Source organism: Aquila chrysaetos, chromosome 17, assembly GCF_900496995.4.
Source record: "Aquila chrysaetos chrysaetos chromosome 17, bAquChr1.4, whole genome shotgun sequence".
Lineage (NCBI taxonomy): Eukaryota > Metazoa > Chordata > Aves > Accipitriformes > Accipitridae > Aquila > Aquila chrysaetos.
Genome location: NC_044020.1, coordinates 4,462,659 through 4,482,341, shown reverse-complemented (window position 1 = coordinate 4,482,341; position 19,683 = coordinate 4,462,659). Strand labels below are relative to the sequence as shown.

General features: G+C 46.3%; 1 protein-coding gene across 3 annotated transcripts in view; it reads right to left on the bottom strand.

The window, feature by feature from the left end:
* SYN3 (synapsin III) overlaps nucleotides 1-19,683 on the bottom strand; it is a 263,138-nt gene that overhangs the window by 158,475 nt on the left and 84,980 nt on the right. For all 3 annotated transcript variants that reach the window (XM_030040449.1, XM_030040451.2, XM_030040452.2), the window contains one exon: nucleotides 8,230-8,287. In XM_030040449.1, the coding sequence (XP_029896309.1) occupies nucleotides 8,230-8,287 (58 nt within the window). The remainder of the gene's footprint in view (nucleotides 1-8,229; nucleotides 8,288-19,683) is intronic.

The window sequence follows — 19,683 nt, the reverse complement described above, 5'->3', positions numbered from 1 at the left end:
TACCCTTCCTTCTTCCTTTTTTTCCCTAGACAAAACCAACCCCATTCTTGTAAGATTTCCTTGTAGGTGATGTTTTTCAGCACAGTGATCAGTGCTGTTGCTGTCACTGGGATCGTCTCTGACTGGTCCTCAACGTCTTTGGGTTGCAATGGCCCAAACTCACCATGATCCTTCAGCAGAGACATGACCATTGTTGAGTGAGATGTAAGGAAGTCCACTCGCCTTACATATAATACTGCTGTCCATATGTTCCAGCATGGATTTGTCACATGTACAGCAACATGACTTATATTCTGGCTGAGAACCACTGTAATCCTTGCCTTGCTTTGTCTAGGCTACTGACTTGTCTTCAGTTCCCCGTCTTGTGTATCTGCCATTGATGATTGATGTGTAAGGGGGAGATTTGTCAATGTCTATAAAAACCTGATGGGAGGTAGTAAAGAAGATGGACCCATACTCTTCTCAGTGGTGCCCAGGGAAAGGACAAGGGACAATGGGCACAAAATGAGATACACAAAATTCCATATAAACACAAGAAAACTCCCTTTTTATTGCAATGATAGTCAAACACTGGAACAGGTTGCCCAGAGAGGTTGTGGAGTCTCCATCCCTGGAGACACTAAAACCTTTATTGGCCAGGTCTTGGGCAGCCTGCTCTAGGTGACCTTGCTCAGAGCAGGAGATTGGACTGTGAGATATCCACGTGTGCCTTCCAGCCTCAACCGTCCTGCGATAAGTTTGGTATCTGGCAGATGTCCTTATTAAACTTCTTGCATGTCAATGGGGAACCCCAGGAAAGCATCCCAGTTTGCTCCTTGAGCAGATACTGAGGGTCAGTTTATCTTCACTGTGGCACAGGAATGCAGGAATAGGGGTGCAAGACAGGTTTTTGGATTTGTGTTTTGGGGATGTGGTGGCTGATTTATTATTTTTTTTTAAAGCAAGCAGGCTTAGTGTGTCCATACAGCAACAAGCACATTGGGGTTTTTTGAGCTACTGAACTTTCTAAGCCCTCATCTGTACATAATCTGACTAAAAGCTACTCAGGTTGGTTATTGCTTAAAAGGGAGACACAAAGTTATACTAGACTTCGGTGTGAATATTTGCATATATACCCCCATTTGCATATATACCGCACACACACAGAAATAGCAGAGGGGGTTTTAGCCCTGCCAGGGAACATTTACACTTTCCTCAGTGTGACACGCCATACGCTGTAACACATACGCTGGCTTTTTGGGGGGTTATTCCGTCACATAAATCACTGCACCGAGCTACGGCTGCAGTACGCAGCTTCCCGTAAGGCAACGCAGAGTACCCCCATCGGGATCCTAAGCCCGAGTTCGGCAGTTACTCTGACCAACCCCTCTCACCGGCATTGGGATGGAGGAAGGAGGGTTGACTTGTGGCACTGGAGCCACAGGTGGCTTGCAGGGCACGGGGTCTTTCGAGTGGCTGGAGCTCCCCAGTCTCCACGTCTCCTTTGGCTCTCCCTCACCCACCGATTGTGCTCTGGCCACGGCTCTCCACTCTCCCACTCTTGCTCCTGAAACTCCTCGCCAATTATCAGTACACGTCTGTTTTTCTCCCCCTGCCCTGTGACACAAAATGCAGTCAGAATAACAGGCTGGTCCGTGTCATGGCTTAGGCACTCGGGATGAGGAATTACTGCTGTCTAATCAAATGGCATACATTCCTCTGTGGATTTTATGCTTTAGCTTTTGGTAGATCTTCCAATATGTACAAGGAAAGAAAGACTTTGGCAGACACCAGACCGCATTCCTCTAACAGCATATTTCACAACAACCATTACAAGCGTTTCGGGGGGAAGTAAGCAATCCCTAAATCCTGCACAAGCAGAAGGGTGAACAGACCGTATGGATGTGAAGAAGGGGAGGGCTGGGGCTGTGCGTGCTTGGTGTGCACATCCATGCAGAATTAGAGATTACACACCGTGATTCCCCATGTCTCTTTCCTGGGACGTTTTCCTTCGGAGAGGCATCCTGCTTCCCACCTGCCCCCAGTACTGGAATTGCTCTCTGGGAGAATGGAGATGGTCCAGCCTCGGTGGGGGGGGAATGCTGGTGTGCGGCTCCAAGGGGAGCTTCCACAAGTGCTCTTCGCAAGTCCTGAAGCTAGGATGCATGCTCCTAGGCTACAGACAGTGCTGATGCTGAAGGTCCACATGCCTTGACCTGTGTGAGTGCCTTTCGGTGCATCGGCTCTGATGGCATTTGGAATTGTCTCTTGAATTTTCTTTTCAGAAGTTGCGTGACTGCCCCAAAATTGGAGATCTAGCAAAAGCACATTTCTAGACCTTTTGATCCCAGGAAATAGCTCAAAATCATGAACTCAGTAAGCCTCCAAAAACCAATGGAAATAAAAAAAATAATGAAGATACTATTTATTTAAGAAATTCATGATTTTTGAGTCATTCTTGCTATTTTTCCAGGTCCCTTTATTCATGGTTTCCGAATGCTTGTATGTGGCAAAGCTATGAGAACTGCTGTTGCTGTTCTTGAACTGCTTTCTGGCTTTCAGTTGGGAAAAAAAAACCCCTAAACATACAATGAATAAAAATTATACAGTTATTTGATGAGAGACTGATTTTCCTCTCATCACACACGGGCCTATCAATCAGACTCTACCTTTTGAAAGGATCACTTTATGCCACACACAAAAACACCTCTTTAGGACGGGAAGTACAATGGAGCTGCAATTCATGATTTGTATTAAAATTATCTTCTGTGAGCGCCAAGTACAACTTTTTTCCTGACAATGCTGCCAATGGAGTCATAATCTATACCACAAGACTTTTCCAGAAGCGTGTACATAGGAGTTCACTGAATAATCATTCCCTGAAAATAAACCAGGCAGTGGGAACAAGTGAATGAGCTGTGCAAGAAGAATGCGTGTCAGACGGACAGACGGACCCACCTCGTCACAGCAGGAAATGGTGGGAAGGAGACGGGTGGACAAACAACAGGAATAAAAATTTAGATGAACCTTTTGGCCCTTTTACCCTTTTCACCCCCCTCCACCATCAATTAGCCAATGCCAGGAAAGATGTCTCTGAATATACTAAAATGCCTTTGGGAAATATCTGAAGGCCAGGTACCCCGCAGGTGGCAGACTCTCTCTAAGAAGTGCTGCTTGCTCTTGCCTGCTGGGTCTGTGCTCTCCTCTCTCCCTCCTGAGCTCTCGTGGGTCAATGCAGGGCACAGGACTGGCAAAGCCCACCAGAGCGATAGGGTCTAACCCCTCGCTACTGCAGGCACCACGTCACGAAACCCTTTCTTAAACCAGTGCGTTTATTAAAAGCGGCCGTGTCTCCTTTAGCCTCTGTTTTGGCAGCAGAAACAAACTCAACTCTTTCAGCCTCCTCTCATAAGTCAGGTCTCCATGGTCATCCCGGTGACCCTGCTCTGCACATCTCCTGCTTTGGGGGCATCTCTCTCCCAGACAGGTGGCAAGTGTCCCACTTACCTGGCTACTGGCCACAGTATCATGGTCTGTCCGATGGGTCTATGGTTGTCCGGGTCTCAGCCCCGGCTCTCTTGCCCTTTTCTGCTTGTACCTGGGTGTGCTGGGGATGCACGGCCACGCGGCATCCCCCTTGTGCATGTGGCATGACTAACGCCCGAGGAGACCCCCACCCGGGGTATCTTATCATCCATATGGGAAACCCCGGAGTCATATGAAACCCTTAGAGCATGCAAGGCTTAGTTTTCTCTGGGACAGGGCAGAGAGGGTGGGGAGGAGGTGGTGGTGAATTACTACCAGTTGCCTCTAGTGATGGGAAATGTTCGACGGAGCATAAGGTCTATGGTGTAATTCCTCCTTTTCCTGAATATACTGTGTTTCCTAATGCCTCCTGTCCTCTGGCCAGTGAAGGACTGTGAAGATAAAAGCAAAATTAATTTCGGGAGAGACTAAAAGCAATGTGGTGAAGTCCTGTGGCACTTTAAGATTCTGCTTTAAGTTCAACTTAGCCTTAGAGCTATTTAATCAAAATTATACTTTTCATTCTAAAATAATTTATCTAGCATTTGTGTTTCTACAGAAAAGAACTGGAGATACATACACTGCAGTTCTCAGAGCTAGAAATCACAAGGCAAGTAAAAGCAATAACACGGATTAAAATCTAAGAACCTTACTTTTAGCATAAAATAGCAACAGTATTTTTAGACTCGGCTGCTCCTTAAAGCTTAGGGGTTTACCCACACTGACTAAAACTTAAACCATCAGGGTTTAATGGGAACAGGTCAAATAGATTCTCACTATTTGGTCAGTGTTTCATTCAGTCTTATGAATGACTATCATTGCTACAGAAGGACCTGTAGTGGAAAAATAACCAAATAATAAAAATGTAACCCAAACTGCCTCCAAAGAAAAAGGGGCCGTGATTCAGGAGAGCACTTGCACTTGCTTCCCACCGCCCCAGCCCTCACTCAGCCCCGCACCTCTCCCCCTGCAGCCAGCAGGGAGAAGGCAATGGGGTTGCATGCCTGGGTTTCGGTCAAGGGTGGGCAATAATAAATCCCACAGCCTCTAACGCACATTAATAAATATGTTTTGGGTGTTACGCTGAAGATTAGAAGAGAAGAAACAAAGGCGGACACAGAGTCAGGCCTCACGTTTGTTTTAATGAATGACAGGAGGCAGCGGAGCCTGGAGAGGCTGTACCCACCGCTGAGTCCCTGACAACTCTCTCCCCTATTCACTGGCACCAGCCGGTGCCCACAGCGTCACTTGTCTTATGCTGGTGGTAATGGACTTAGCTGAAGAACAAGGGCCTGGGGTCGGTATCAAAGTCACGCCATTCATTTTGGTGCTAAAGAACCAGAAAACCTCCTTCAAGGCTCCATAAAACCTATTTTCATACAAGCTGAGACTTGCAGAAGCAGCTCCCCGAGCAGCAGGGTGGCATTTAACAGTCTCTTCCCTGCGGATTATCCAGTGTCTAATACGAACTGAATTCACCTTTTGTAGAAACTTAGTGTCTTGAAACTTCTGCCTGTTTCTCCAATTCGGCTGAAATCAGCCAATGCCTTCCACAGTGCTGGGTGGGGGTTAGACGGAGCGAGACGGCATGATCACATACGTCTTGCATTCCTCGGACGACAGCCAAGGGGGAGAGGCAGCTCGGGGAGCTGGTAGGGGTGTATAACCAGATTAGATAACTGACTTCCCGCTGCTGAGAGAGGGAGAGACAGCGCTGCTTTCAGCACTGCTGCTCCATTACAAATAAGTGATGTCATGACTTCAAAAAAAAAAAAATTACCTACTATCCTGTTCTGCTTCCCCCCAAGATTGCAGAAATGGCTTGCTAAGAAAGAATTAAGATGTACTAGAGATGGAGATGAAAGAGGAAGAGAAAGAGCAACAAGGCAAACTCTTCCTTCAGTTTAAACCAACTACAGAGCATCCTGAAAGAATGGCAAAAAAATTAGGACGGTCAGAAAAAATAGGGCAGCTGCTTTTTCCCAATGTGGTTTTTCAAGAGTATTTAACATTTGGATATTTCCTTTCACTGCTTTCTGCCATTCAAACTTTTTTGTTATTTAGCTTTTCAGATCAAAAGTGTTTTTTCCTATAAAATATAAAAAAATTTCCTAAGGCAAACTGTATTTCTGGCTGAGTCAATAATGTGTGGTTATCTGAAGCAGGATCAAATGGAAAAATGAAAACCTAAATGAACTTACTGAGCAGACCAAGTGGCTCAAGAGGTGCCCGAGAGTCCAACCTTGATCTGATGCAGAATTTATTCAGAACTGAACAGCCAGGTTAGGGCTTGTGAACCATGGCATGGTCTGTGTGCTGTTCACAGGACAGTTATAGTAGTGGAGACTGGTGAGCTGGGAACTCAAAGAGAAAGGGGTGGACCAGGCTGGTAAACACAGATATTCCCTGCTTTTTTTTTTTTTTCATAAGGAGACTGTGGAAGAACATTTATTTTTCAGGTTGAGAGGGTCTCTGTTGAGCCTCAGGGGACCTGTTCCACAACAGTTTATGTTCCTGGATTGTGCTTGAGGAAGAGGATGAAGAAGTGAGGAAGGCTCCAGATAATCCGGGTAGAAGCAATGAATAAAAATTAAATATCAAGAAATACTGCGCAAGTACGGATGGGCAAAAAGAGAAGGGGACAAAAAGCCGGAGTTTGAAGAAAGAAGTGCCCTTCTCGTGGCCTCAACGATATGCAGAGGGGCCTGAGGTCAGGTTCAAGGACTGCCCGTGACAATGCAGCTTCTGTGTTTCCCTTGACAGACAGTGATCCAGCTGGGGAAAGCGATCATCCCTTCTGCTGTCGAGGTCTGGGGGGCTCAAGAGCGGTTCCCTACTCGCTACGTGGAGGCTCGTCTGCCCGATCTGAGGGGCAGCGAGGGGACGAGGGGAAGCGGCCGGGACCCTTGTTCATTGTTCCTCGACTCTCCGACCCACTGCGTGCTTCATTCCCCTGGGCAATGCTGCGGTCACTGTGCTGAGTATTTAAAGAAGGCTCCAAGGGGCCTGGCGATGGTCCTCACCGGCACAGACACACCAGCCTTGTGGTCTTTGCTTGGAGCAATTTGGTGCCTCGTCTCAAACATGGACATTCAGCCTATGTGAAGGATTTCAAGAGACAGACTGGGAAAGTCTCCCTGGAAGAGTCCTTGGGAAATGCGATAAGCTACCTAGTGATGATGACGAGGGTTGTTACTGGGTTTAACCCATCAGGGATCAAGAGTCCACTTCTGCCATTCCCCACTCACCAACCATCTGAAGAGAGTTCCTTTATAAGGACCTCAAGTGCGATAACATTTGAGGAGAAGGACTATGAGGGGAAAGGCAGAGGCTGGAGGTTTAGGAAAGAATTAACAGGTAATTTTGAAGAGTATCAGGTCTAGCTTTGAAGCTGACCCTGCTTTGAGTGGCCGAGCGGGTTGGATCAGAGTTTTGAAGGGCAAATATGAATTATTATTTGATTCCATGCTTCTATGTGAGGTGTGATCCCCCCCCCCCCCCCCGCCCCATTCTCTTTTAGGACATTTACTGAAGCAGCTAGCAAAATAAAGACTTTGATAAGGAAGTGCAAGAGAGAATTGTTCTTGTTAATACCCAATACTGACAAGTGTGATATCAATAAAAAGAGGAAAATGAAGTGTTCATAGCATCATAGTTGCAAAAAAAATGACTGGCTAAATTTTCTGTCCCAGACACAGTCTTTGGTTAGAACATGTGTGCTCAGGTATAGTCCTAGGCAACTGGACAGCACCCCTTTGAAAAGAGAAAGAACACCTTATCAAGGGCAATGGGTCCTGAGAAAGTCTTCAAAACTACTGCATTAATGATTCTATACACACACACAATGCAGAATCAACAGCTTTATAAAGAAGTATCAGGTCATTCAAGCAACATTCACCAGCTTTCTTTATCCAAGCAGTTTCATAGCCCTAATGAGTATAAAACAAGCACATGATTCCTTCAGGATCACCAGCTCCTCTCTACATCTCTCTCTTCTTATGCCTGCTTTCAAGTTAGGCGCCTGCAGATGGTTATTAATAATCATTTCTACTTTGACAACCGCATCCAAAGTCTCAGTCAATACTGGGACTTCATTTTGGCAGACACTGCACCAACACAGAGAGGAGGGGACAGACCCCAACATGAAGAGTTTTCAACTGAAATGAATGGCTGGTGCTAAGGCTAACAGAGAAACAGAGAATTTGTCCAATGCCCTGCAGAGCACATCAGAAAACAGGCCATGAACCTTCTTACTGTTCCTATGGGCTTTCAACAGATAAAAAAATTTTGCCATATATAGTTATTTTGCATACTTAAACCAAAGGTTTTAGGCTTAAATCAGGCTAAGTCAGAAGACTTGTATAGCTCAGATGTGGAACATGACATGACCAACATGTACTGTGGCATACTGGCTTTGCACCTTTTCAGGCATATACAGAGCTGTGAGGTAGTCTTCAAATGGAAGAAATTATATTCCCATCACCAGAACAGAAAATTTAATTTTAAGGTGAAATAGCGACTGATTCTGCAAAGGTAGGGAGGACAAAGGGATGGCCCAATAAGATATTTTCATTTATAGCTTCCACAATTCTATAAAATGGACATGTCTTAAAACTCCTCATTAGTTCCTTTCTTCAAGAGAAGAAATATCCACAAATTATCTGTCATTAAGTCCTCAGCACTGTCCACACACATTTCTTAGAGCCAAATTCAGTTGCCACTGACCTGTTCCACTCGGATATCAAATTCTCCATTCACCTTCTTCCCCTGGAAATATTTGGCCCTGCAGAAGAAATGAGAGAGACAAACATGGTTAAAGAAGATTTTTTTGGCTTTCATTACATACTGCTTCTGCATTTCCCTTTTTGCTGAAGAATTTCTATCCGGGTCACAGGATGTTTTCCTAATTCCTATCTTCTGTCAGCTTTCTGTTCTCCAGCAGAAACCTGCCAAGCCAGATGAAAACCACATTGGAAAGTTCCTTCAAGGCTTGTGACTTTTTCATTTTATTTTCAAACTGAAAACCAAATGCTCTCCTAATGTTTTCCAGAGCAACAATTCTAATCAATGATTCCTTGCTATATCTCATTTAATACTCAATCTTTATTCTGTAAAAGAAGGAGAGCAACATATGGCACAGCATCGGAAACTTCTTTTGATGTTGGGCAGGGATCTTTATCATCACAGCTGAAGTACTTGTGAAGCCTATTCTCTTGCTCTCTTGCTACAGAGCTGCTTTTCAATTGTTTGTCTTTCTGCTATTGATTTAGAGAAACAGTATCTGCATCTACAGCGTCACTAATGAAGGATCTCTTCTCTCAGACCGAGAAACTGTGCTCGCTTTGGAGTTGAACAGTGTCATGAGAAGGACGTATACCTTCCACCACCACTGCTCCTAGTTGCCTACGCTATGCAGACAGCAAAGGACTTCCAGAAGGATTGGTTGTTCAGGAGAGGGGAAGGCTGACAGTAGTGTTGGAGCAGAAAACATAGAAAAAGGGCGGGCAGTTTTAGCTTTTTTATTCATATTTCTGTATAATGCCCCTTATATTGATAAGTCAACAGGGAAATTGCCAATATAATTTCCCCTGCGAATATTTCTCCCCAGTTCTTCCCCTTGCCAAACAAGCTTGACAGAAGAAAATATGAATTTATTTTCTCAGACCTCCCCCCTAAAACTTCAGGAAGACCATGTAGGTTCCAAAAAGTTCTTCTATTTGGAAAGCATTGAAAACACAGTTAAGCCCTGCAAGAGCTGTTTCCAGAGACAAAGTAACTCTCTGCATTCTGTTTCCAATTGGCAAAGAGAGGACAGAATAAAGAAGTAAAGGAAAATGAGGGGAAGCCGTCTTTGCTACCTATTTTATAGTATTAGCAAAAAAAAGAAGCTGGCTCACATTTTTACTATGTGTCTATTTGTTCCAATAAAAAAGGAGAGACAGTAGGAAGGCAATTTTCCCCATGGCTGAAACACACCAGTTTCCAGCTGAATGCTCCCCTCCCCCCAGAAATGTGAAATGTAAATAAAAAAGTTGTTTTGTTTTGTCATTCTGGCTCAAAACCAAATCAAAAGTTTTCATTTTATTAGAAAAAGACATAAAAAAAGTCAAAAGTTTTCTCCTTCATTCTAACGAGGGTATCTGAAGGCTGTATCACGTTTCCCTTCCCAGACAGCCCATCCATCAGCATGCTGCTAATAAGACTTCTGCATAGATGTCAGTGAGGGACAGTGTAGCAGCCAGGGGTGACCAAGACCAAGGGGCTTCACCAACCCCTGTCCAGTATAAAAAGAAGACCTCTGGCCATTTTCGCCCGCTTTTTTGAATTTACGAGTGTTGCATTAGAAAAAGCAACTCAGCAGACAAGCTGAGACATCATGCCTCTAACAATAAACAGGAACGCAAAATGCACTTAATAATTCCATCATATTTCTGGAGGCACGGCTCTAGAGGGTTTGGCAACATTCCTCGCTCCTAAACATTGGGGATATTGCTGGAACCAGCGACTTCTCAAAAACTGGAATAAGCTTTAAGTGGGCCCACAGGAACTGGTCTGAAATTTGAGGCCCACTATTTACTGGTACAAGCTTGTTTTTATTCCCAGCACACTCATAATGTATACTCCTTACCCACATTTATGAAACACACTTCCTCCCTCTATGGCCTCTCCTCTTTGCCGACCAGCTGGTTGCAAACTCCTTGGTGCTGCTTTGCTTCAGCTTGTAATGAAGTGTGATTAACCACAGTCTTCAGCCCGGTACAGATGGAGCAAAGAGGCTTCCACTGCCTAGTCCAGGAAATTAGCCTTCACACGGTTAAAAATTCCTCTCTCCCATCTCTACGGTACTGGCTCTGCTCATGGATGGTCACACAGAGGGCACATCCAGCGTCAGGAGTCATTGGAGTAGAGCAAGAGACCAACTTAGACACTGCGTGACGTCTCCTTCTTAGCCCTCTTTCCACACAGGTCTCATCCTGTGCCTCAGATAATTTTCTTTCAACAGCACAATATATCACTTTCTTTCAAAGACAGTCCCCCAGGAGGGTTAACCTGCTCTGAGTGTCTCTGAAGACTACAGGTGCTAAGCAGTTTGCAGCCAAATATTTTGGTCAGCCCATCATTTTGACACAGCCCAGGGTAAGAATGAAACACTTCTTACTGAAACATCTCTGAAATGGATGGAGTGATGTTTTCAATTTGCACCTGGGGTTTTGGAGCCCCTGGGCAGTGAAGGCTATCACGTTGAAATGAAAAATGGCTTTAGCTTCACCCCAGAACCCCTGAAACTTCAAGCAAGCTGGAATCATTGCTGATGCTGTGGAAACATCACGATGCCTCCATTGCAAGAGGGAGAGTCTTTCGGTCAGTACTGCGCAATGTGTTAAATGGCTTCTGGTCCCTACAGCGGGCGTGAGACGGAGGAAAGGAAGACCGTGCTGCTCTGGTGGGGATGCAGGAGAAAGATAGATCGATGTTTCTGGCAGGTGAGACCGTGCAAGACGTTTGTGGATGCTCTCTGCCCCAAAAACCACCTGAGCAAGGCTCTTCCAGACCTCCGCTTAGACAGTGACATGCTGCAGGGTTATCTAGGGAGCTTGTAGGGGAGCGGCACCCAGAAGACCAGTCAAAACTCTTTCTGGGGAGCCTCAGAAGTGTCCCCATGCACCTCCAGCGCATCAGCGATCGGAAGAGCGGCTCATCGCCCCGGGAGGGGGGCTGTCTGGCATCCCCCAGCTTGGGACACCGGGCAAAGCACTGGCCACGCAACCCCCCTCCTCTCCCGGGCAGCCTGCAGCACTGACCACCGCTCGGTTGGCCGTCCCTTTATTTTAAAGCACGTCAGATGTTCAACCCGCCAGAACACAGCGTTATAATTTGGCTAGGCAGGGTGCAGATGGGGTGGTGAGGTTGCTGTGATCTCAGTAAATGAGCATGTAAACATGTTTTGACTGAAGAAAACGGCAGGGCCATGCTCAAGAGCAGTTCCTGGGTGGGATTTACAGTGCTAGGCAAGGCATTTAAATGTAGCCGCACCGGCTGGGAGGGAGGAAGCACCATAATATACAGCCAAATGTCTGCCCTGGCTTCCAGGGAGAAAGCTTGCCTTGAAGTGCTCCCTCTTTGTGATGAAGAAGCCGCATGCTCTGGAAAAGGACATATTTTCTGGGTGTAAGGGCATCAGACAAACATAACTTCTGCTTTCTGCCTCAGTCCTGACATGATTACAGGGCCACAAGAAACCTGATACCTCCTCTTATGAAGTAATTTGGAAAGAATAAAAGCTTATTTTCCAGAGCTGCCATGAAACAGTCCCAGCCTACCTCAGTGACCGTGGCTGGAGGAAGCATATACACAAATTTCTGTCAGATACGGAGTGTATCCTTAATAGCAGCAGGGAAAAATATATGATCAATTCACCTCCAATAACCTATATGAGAGCTAATTCACAGAAAGTCCATGTATAACATTAGCGCCCTTAGGTGTCTGCAAACATCGCTGTGAGCAAGGGACGCCAGCACTGATCCAAGACCGCAAACACACCTGTAAGACACTCGAATACCAGAGTTTATTCCTCTGGTGTCACCGACAGCTGGGACAGCTTGTACTGCCCATAGGCGAGGGCTGCCCGAATCGGCGCGCTCCCCTGCACCTTCGTACTAATGCCCGTACTCTGCAAACACAGCGTTCAGTCCTCATGGGGCACGAAGTTCCCCCGTCGAAGCCTCGCGTGCCACCAGCCCCAGGGGAGGTAGAGCTGGGCCAGTGGGCTACCGGTACGGGAGCTGGGGCCAGTGGGCTACCGGTACGGGAGCTGGGGCCAGCCTGCACCGCTGTGCTGCTCCTGCGCCGTGGGGAAACACGGCACAAGAGAACCAACTCCCACACGTGAAACGGGAGCTTCCAGAATTGGCAGCGAAGGGCCAAAACTCACAAGCTGCTTCTGTAAGGAGAGCACAGATCATCTTGCAATTTCTGTCTGTATGCTAAAATAACCAGTTACATCTGCCTTGTTCTCTTTCTGCTTTACAACAAAAGTAGGTCCAATGAGTGCTCAACCCATCAGCCAATACGCGTGCTCAGCACAGGAATCCAGGAGAAGCTATTTGTGCAGAGCTTGTACTGTCTCTCCTGGAGTTATTTCTTCTCTCTTCCTTCTGCTTTTTTTCTCTCGGTGCAAAGAAGCATATCCAAGCTGCTTAAGAGGACTGCTTCAATGTTTTCCTCTGGATCTGTGGGAAACAGAGACATCAGGGATGCAGCGGGGGACTGCGCAGCTTCTGCCAGGCTGCAAAATGCTCTGCACAGGTGAGGAATAGGAAAAGATGCCCAGGTATTAAGCATCAGCGAGAGAAAGTGCCCAAGGAGCTCTTCACCGGGTACAGTGCCACGAGACAGCAGCCCATGTAAGGAAAGGTGCAGGACACCGGCCTCAGCATCGGGAAGGGAGTAGCCAGGAGGGACAAGAGATTTGAAGTGATCGTGATGGCCTGGTGGAGGGCAGTGATTCAAAGCTTAAAGCTGTTCCTGCAGGTCCATTAGCTGGGCGAAGCAGAGATTATGACACATTATGCAGCTTTGAAGACAGGCTGGTATTTTGTATGAAATTCAGGGGACTTCTTCAGGGTATCCTGTAAAATGGCTCCTGGATGAAGCAATTTTCTAGGATAGGAAGAGAGCAAAGAAATATAGCTCAAATCTTCCTGTGAGAGACCTCAGGGGAGCTGATGTAGCAAATGTAATTGCAATCGCTGGTAGTATGTCTTGGAGTAACTGGGAAGCCATCCTTCAGACAAACAAGTAAGCCCGAGCCCAAATCCCCTGTGATGTGAACGAACCCAGGTACTTTTTGGGGCATCACTGTTCAACAGAGGCCTTGAGCTACAAACTCAGGAGCAGGCTCGTACCTTCACCCCAGAAATGGGCTAAGTATCACCGAGAGCGTGCCAAAGAGGGGCACTGGGATACCGTCACGGTAAATTCCTCCAAATCCTCTGACTGAGCTTGTGCCTCTGGAGCAAGACACGACAAGCAAAGAAAGCCAAGCCACGCTTTGGATGGAGACTACTACTCATCCGGAGTGGGAAGCAGCTTTTTCCACCCTGCGGAGGGGCCAGAGCAAAACGTGCTGAGGAGAGGGGAAACGTGCGGGGCTCTTGGGGAGGGGTGGGCAAGGGAGCGGGTGGAAGAAAGAGGGAGAGAAATGGTGAAGAAGAGACCTGGGTAAATAAACCAAAAGGGATCCACGGGTAAATTCAGGAATTATCTGAATTATTTCCCTGGAATCACATTACACATATTTCTCTCAAGGCCCTTGGGAAAATAAGGCATGTAATTTCTTTCTGGATCAGCCTGGAAAAGGCGAGGCTGAAGCCCCCTGGATTGGGTGGGGGGGGACCTCGGGGAGGGGGTTAGCCACTGTACGAAATCCCCATGTCAAAGGGCCTGGGGGCCCAAGTGATGCACAAGGCACTCACTGTATGTCCGCATTGTCTCCTTCATAAAAGGGGCTGGGACTGGGAAAAAGGAGACAGTTTCCAGGATACTGGCCGGCAGCCGCTGGAATGCCCCGACCCCCCCAGCCCCTACACGCTATAAAGGCAGTGGGAAGGGAAAGGGGGAGGAGAGATGCATTTGTGCCCTTTTTTCTTCAGGGGTGAAAACAAGGAAGGTTTTCCTTTCAGGGGCCAGCCCTCAACCCCTTCACCGCTTCTCCCCCGTTTAGCAATTCCCAGCTGCAAATAGTAAGGACTTTGGAGATGGTCAAGTCCTGACTGCCCAGGGCATAGGGAAGAGAAAAATCACTCCAGAAATGTCGAGATCTGCAAACTGCTGGAGCTTTTGTCCATATCTGCTTTGGCCCAGAGACCTTTATGCACTGTTCAGCTGTGGGATGGACTGGTTGGTAGTTAATATTTATGCTGAAAGAGTACCTTGGGCCAGGGGCGGGGGTTGTCAGGATGCTAAAGGCGGTGGATAAGCATGATGGACGCGCGCTTTGACACCTCAGAAAACAAGGTCTGAATTACAGGTTAAACGGACCAGAGGCAAGTGCAGAAAGAAGGAAAGGGTGCCCACACCGTATGGACAGACAGGGAGGAACCAAGAGGTGAATCTAAGTTTTGGGTTGGGTCAAAAGGTAACCCTAAATACATTGATACTTTGCCAGGAGCTCCACAAAAGTTTCAGCTCCGGCCCCGGGGTGCAGTATTGCTGTGCTCAGCCCCGTGCCTCCCCCGGGGCGAGATCATCTTGCTGTCGGTGGCGATACCAGTACCTGGCTTACTGGAGGCACCGAACGGAGAGCCAGCTCCGCTGCAGGTAGGTCCTCGGTGTCCGAGGTCGGGCCGTGGGAACAGACTGCCTTTGTTGCCTTCTGGGAAGAACCACAAGACCCAGCCCCCTCTGGTTCCCGTAAAACAGCCCTTGAGGCGTTATTAGTTATGGGATCACATCAAGGAAAGAAACGCCTCTCCTGAAGAGGTTTGTATCGGGCTGCGATGATGGCGGTGTTTTGGGTTTTTTTGTTTTTTTTTTTTTTTTTGGATAAAGGAAGTCCTCGTGGTGAGGTCCTTGATGAGGTCTGATGTCCCACCCTACAGGGCTGGAGGGATTTTCTTGGCTTGAACGCACACAGAAAGGGAAGCTTTGGGGCAGGAAGGGAGAAGGTTTTTTTAAATCTTCTTTTGTGAGTCCTCCCTTTCTCTCAGGGAACTGAAGGCCGGTTTTCGGGGGAGACCTGGGTTGGCAAGCCACCAGCACTTTAACGATCGCAGAGACAACCATTCAGGCCGCTCTTTCTATTCAAGGAACTATGGAGTCCCACACAATACTGGCCTCCCAGCATCTTCCTGTGCCCCCTCCTGCTCGTCAGACAGGGGTAATCAAAGCCACCCACCCCCCTCAAGAGAAGAAGCACTAGTTAGTGAAGCGCTATTGCTTTTGGGCACGGCTTTTTGTGCTTCTCCGAGCTGTCAGGATAAGAAGGACACTTTGCTGTAGGTCTGGTCCCCCACCCAGGCTACATCGCGGTCACATTCCTCCTGGCCACAAGGAGCTTGGAGGGGGGGGAGCGGTGGGTGGAGGTGGGGGGCTGCTTCAAGTACACCATGAGGCAGCAATTTTCTTTTGCGTATTATCAAAATAGTACATTGCTGGAACGTTTCCACGTTGCTAAATCTAGATGGGATGGCCTAGGAACTGTTTGCAAGGGGTATCATTTTGTCGAGGATTGTGCAATATTTTATTCCAGCCCACTGCTGCCCTCCCTGAACCTGAGGAGCAGGGGAACCGGGCTAACTCGAACCAACGCTGAGGCAGGGCTGCTGGCTTTCAAGCAGAAGAAATCTGGCTCACAAACCTTGAGAAATACATCTGAGGGAATTTTTTTATCTTTTTAATATGTACGGGACTAGGCAGGACATTCTGAGGTTAAATTCTATGCATTTATAGGAACTCTGGTAAAGTAATTAAGGTCCCAGATTTGACTTGCATTAGCATATTTATAACCTGGTGGGGAATGTTTTCCATATTCCTTGTGTCTATTTTTGTAATGGTACTAATCCTTTACATTTCTGTATCACCTTTCATTTAGGAGCACTAGATCCCAAGTTGCTTTACATATGCAGGACAAAAATACAGGCAGACATGATGGTGATATAGCTAAAAAAGATTGGAAAGCGACATGATAAATGCAATTTATTCAATATCTTTGACAGCTTTACCTCCTTTTCACCCCGATGCCTGTATGCTACGGAATACAGAAACTCTTCATGCTGCCTCAAAGCATGCGCGTGCATGCACACAGAAACACATTTAAGACAAACTTGCCTCCTCTTTCCCTAAAGGAATAGAAATATTCAGTTCTGGGTAGACATGGCTAAATGATGAAAATGTAAGTTTTTTAGCCAGATTTGTGAAAATTTTACTTTTAAGTTTTTTCAAATTATAGCTGCATAGTTGCACATAACTTGTGAAACCTTAAAAGGTCACCCCTGTATAATAAAAGCTAATTCATAATCCTTTATTGTCAGTTACCACCATGTCAGATGATTTTGGTGGTCTTATCAAGAAATATAGACAAAACTTTGCAGTTTAACCTGCAAGTTTCTGAGGTCAAACTTGAAGTATCAATTCTGAATAAAATAATAATAAAGATAAATGATAATGAAGTCCAAAGCCAAAAGCTAGTCCAAACCTTCCCATTATATTTAAATGAGTTAGGTACAGAGATATTCCTCTGAATGGGAGCCATAGTACATAATCTTCAGCCTACTGAAAGCATGAAATTACTCAAGACACTCATTGAATATTTTTGAAAAGGAGTTCCTTGCAAAAAAATTAGGATTTAGGAAGTCCCATGTTACTAAAATTCAGTATTAGACTGTTATTATTGGAGCAGTTACATTTTTTGGACAAATGACATATTTGAGGCTCAATATTGTCATGTACTATCAGAAGTAAAAATAGTTTTATTTTAATAAAAAAAGGCTTGATAATTTCCTCTGAACAGTATAAAACAGTAATCCTGTCAGGTCAGTCCATAATTAGAACTGAATCATTACATTATTGTTATACAAAGGATCATTTCAGATGTATTAAGAGGATTTCATTCAGTATTAATCACAGTTTTTCTCTTCCTTCGTCTTTAAATTTTTGGAGACAGTATGTTCAGGCAGATTTGGCTGTAAAGTAAATGGGAAAACAATAATGCAGTTTTGTGTCTCCTAAAATACCTCCTGTGGCTTTTTTTTTCCCCTGTGAAACATGGCACAATCCTTGCGTGTAGAACTGCTGCACATAGGGCACAAGTATTTTGTGCAAGACAGCGTGTAACACTGTTAGCACTTGAAACAGCCTGAAATGTGGACAAAACACACCGATGGCTCTGAAAAGCGACACGAGCTATTTCACAAATACAACCAAGATATGTAACAAATGCAGCAAGAACAACTTTGTTATGCTGTCTGGTCCAAAAAGCAATGTTTTTAGCATATGTTGTTAATAGGAGCCTTAGCTGTTCTTGATCACTTCCCAAATAAGCTGTTTAAAAACGAAGCATTAGGCTAGAAAGCTGAGCGCTTTCGCAGAGGATGGGGGGTTAACAATTCACAGTACTAAATCCTGTTTGATCTGCTGAGAAATTCAACCCAGCAGGAGCATGATTTTACTTAATAGCATGTCGGGCAAGGAAGTTGCCAGAGGTGGGGTGTTTTCCTCCTGGCTGAGGTCGGGCTGCCGGAGCTGGCCCATCTGTCATTACATGGAGTCCTGCCATTCCCCTTCCTCACGGTCCCGCTCCCTTTTGCCGTGCTTTCGCACGTGCGCACGTGTGCGCGTATTCACGTCTGAGCTCCTTTTTTTCTGGCAGCTGCTGTAGGTGAGTGGTGGATGCGTTTTTGGAAGTCTCCCGAGGCACAGACACTCCCAGCCCACAAGAAGGTGCCTCATTCTCCAGGAGGAGGCTACCCTGGTGAGATAAGCACCATTAATGACCGAAGAGAAGCAGAGTTTTTCCCTCGTGTGCCGATGCACAGATACATTCACCGCTGTGGGTGCCTCTGAGGACTGCCTGGCAAAGCCAAGAGCACGAGGGAGCCGTACAGATAGCGTTCTCCTCTCGCGCACATCCTACGTGTGGCAGATTCACTGTGTGCTTCCTTGCAACGCGCTAGAGCAGGGTGTTGGAGAAGGATGGAAAATTTGTCAAAACATTGCCACTTTAACAGAAAGCTGGGTGAGTTCCCTTGCTTTTAATAGAATGTACCTTTCTTTCACTGCTGCTAATGCAGAAAGCAGCTGATCGTATTCTGTGGGGCTCACGTTATTTTTATAATACTTCAACTTTGGAATAAACAAGAGCATATTGCATGTCAGGAGTGGTAAGGATTTTATGCAGAAAGACAGGCCATGGATTCCCATGGATGCTCTTTGCTTCCTCCAGACGTCTGAGAGAAGTCGAGTGCTATACTGTACCATCAGAGACATAGTAGCTCCTCAAAAATAGTCACTTTAAAAGTGCATTCAACATGCACTGGCCTATTTGCGTTGCTGGAGCATTTCATCATGCACTTGTGCAACACCTTGTCCTAATCCACAATTGCAGCTCTTTGCCTCTGCTGTAATACAAACAGCGGTGATAAATTAATGTCTGGCTTGGCAATATTGCTACAGTCTTCAATTATGAAAAAGTGTTTTCTTTTAGAGAAGAGAAATAAAATGGCAGATTCCACTGTCTCTCACCCTTCCTGTCTGTGAACAAGCTAGTCCTTGTTGTAAACCCCGTGTAACTTGCTGTGGGGGAGGAGGCATTGTGGAAGCCCCCCGCCCTTAAAATAAAGGTAGTGCTTTAGTTGTTATTTCTTGGGGATCTTTACTAGCAGAGTTAACTATTTCAAAAGGAGAAGGAAAGGATTTCTTGAAAACCAAATACAAAGGTTTCACAAGTAGCAAGAACCAGAGCAGGCAGAGGTTAAATGCATTGCAAACATGATGCTTCTTCCAACCCCAAAATCACCAGCGCAGAAGTAACAATAGGTTGTTGTTCACCCTCCAAAGCCTGAGACTGTTTGCCTACATGATGCAGAGCGGACAGCCAGAATCCCTGGATAACCAGCTTCTTCAGCTGTGCTCTCACAAGGCAAACACTGCTGCCTCGGGCCGGTCAGCTCGAGCTCGCGTAACACCCTGGCTGAGACCAAGAAGATGACTGGCATTGCTCAGAAGTACCTTACCGAGAATAAACATCCACGGAGCCGTGGAGCCACTGCTCTCAAGGGCTCCCTGAGTTTCCTGGAGACACAAAAATCAACTGCCAAGTAGCACTCCTGGCCTACTGGAGTGGTAGCACTGGTATGCTCTCTCAGAAAGGACCACATACTACTTTCAGGCTGGGGAAGTTTCTAGGCATGTGTTTCTGTCCGTGCTACAAAGAGCCATGGAAATCTGTGGCGGACAAGAGTCAGTAATGCTCTTTCCTTGGTTTTCATGTCATACGTATGTCAGGATACAGTCACGATGCACACACTAATTTTGTTCAGTGCCCTCACAACCTTAGGCAGAGGGAAGGCAGGGAGCCTTTGCAAGCAGCGTTATTTGGTGTCCCCAAGCCTGTGGATAGAGGCAGAGAGCTGGGACGAACGAAAGGGGTCCCGCATCGTGTGTAGAAACTGCTGAGTTACA